Source organism: Olea europaea, unplaced genomic scaffold (assembly GCF_002742605.1).
Source record: "Olea europaea var. sylvestris unplaced genomic scaffold, O_europaea_v1 scaffold2647, whole genome shotgun sequence".
NCBI classification, from domain to species: Eukaryota; Viridiplantae; Streptophyta; class Magnoliopsida; order Lamiales; family Oleaceae; genus Olea; species Olea europaea.
In genome coordinates, this window is record NW_019244826.1 from 23,228 (window position 1) to 24,591 (window position 1,364).

At 25.4% G+C, this 1,364-nt stretch overlaps 1 protein-coding gene across 1 annotated transcript in view; it reads left to right on the top strand.

The window, feature by feature from the left end:
• Positions 1-274: 274 nt before the first annotated feature.
• Positions 275-1,364, top strand: part of LOC111383262 (agamous-like MADS-box protein AGL36) — a 3,068-nt gene continuing 1,978 nt past the window's right edge. Inside the window, exon 1 of the mRNA XM_023007339.1 lies at positions 275-300. Within this exon, the coding sequence (XP_022863107.1) occupies positions 275-300 (26 nt within the window). The remainder of the gene's footprint in view (positions 301-1,364) is intronic.

Consider the following 1,364-nt stretch of genomic DNA (forward strand, 5'->3'; position numbering starts at 1 on the left):
ACACTTGCCTAGCTCTGATAATTTTAATTTGTATTTTTTCTAGCATTCATACTTTAAATGAAAAACTTCACAAAGTTTCATTAATTTTAATAGAAGATGACAATTAAAATGATTTAAGGAATATAATAAACAATAAAGACCTTAGTTTACCACACATATTCAAATAATTTAACTTTTAAAAATAAAAACATTTAACTGCTATATTATTATTTCACTTTAATGAATTGGGCAATAAAATGAATTATCTAAAACTTAAAGAAAAAAGGTTACATAAATGGATAAAGGCCCTTCCTTAAACGGGTAATGGAACAGGTATGCGGCGGAAAAATGCCCGATGAGACGGGGGGAGGAGGAACCTGTCCAGCCCTGAACCCACCCATTGCCATCCCTTGATAAGTAATAATTGTCAATCAACGGTGTAGTGGTGAATGTTGATACAAGATAAGTTAAAATATAACCTAATGCATGTATTATTTCAAATATTTATATTATGGATACTGAAATTTTTTGTAATTACATATTTATTTTATTAATAAAAAGATTTAAAGATTTCAATTATGAATTAAATTTATGGATTTAAAACCCTTTCCGTTCTTTTAGCCCATGTTATTAAAAAGGTTTCAAAGTTAAAAACAATAATCAAATCAATATATTTCAAATGTTAAATAATAATAGCATATTAGAGAGTAATATGTAATAAAATGTTGGTGGAATTGCATTTAAATACGTCTTTTCATCTTACTTTTTCATGTTAATGAAAAATTTCATTTAATTACATATTTGTAGATAGATAAATTAATTAATTAAGGAATGTAACTATAAAGTTAATTAAAGAAATGAAATTATGAAGATATTTTATATATTATAATGCTATTAGTACAAAAGCACGTTAGATTTAGAAGATTGACTAAGGACATCGTTGACAAATTATCAAAAAAATATATATAAGGCAAAAGTGGAAATTAAATGTTTCAAGGTTTTCCAGGGTAACCAACAAATAGTTTGAATTGATTATTTAATGTTTTCATTTCTTTTTTACTATTATATTATATTATATAAATATAAGTCGGTATCGGATGGTGATATATTGGGTTTATAACTAAATATATGAGAGCAAGTCACGAGGAAAAATAATTATCAAAAGCAAAAGAAAGGAATATGATAAATGTACAGAACTATTATATTGAGTGCATCTTCAAACACATTCGGATGTGCATAACAAATCAATTGCTATTCCTTTATAAAGCAAAAAGATTCAAATTTTCATTCAATTCCATTACTTACACCCCGTTTGGTACCCATTTTTATCAAAATGTATTTTTCTCTCTTCTTTTCAACTACACATTCTTTATTAAAATAATATT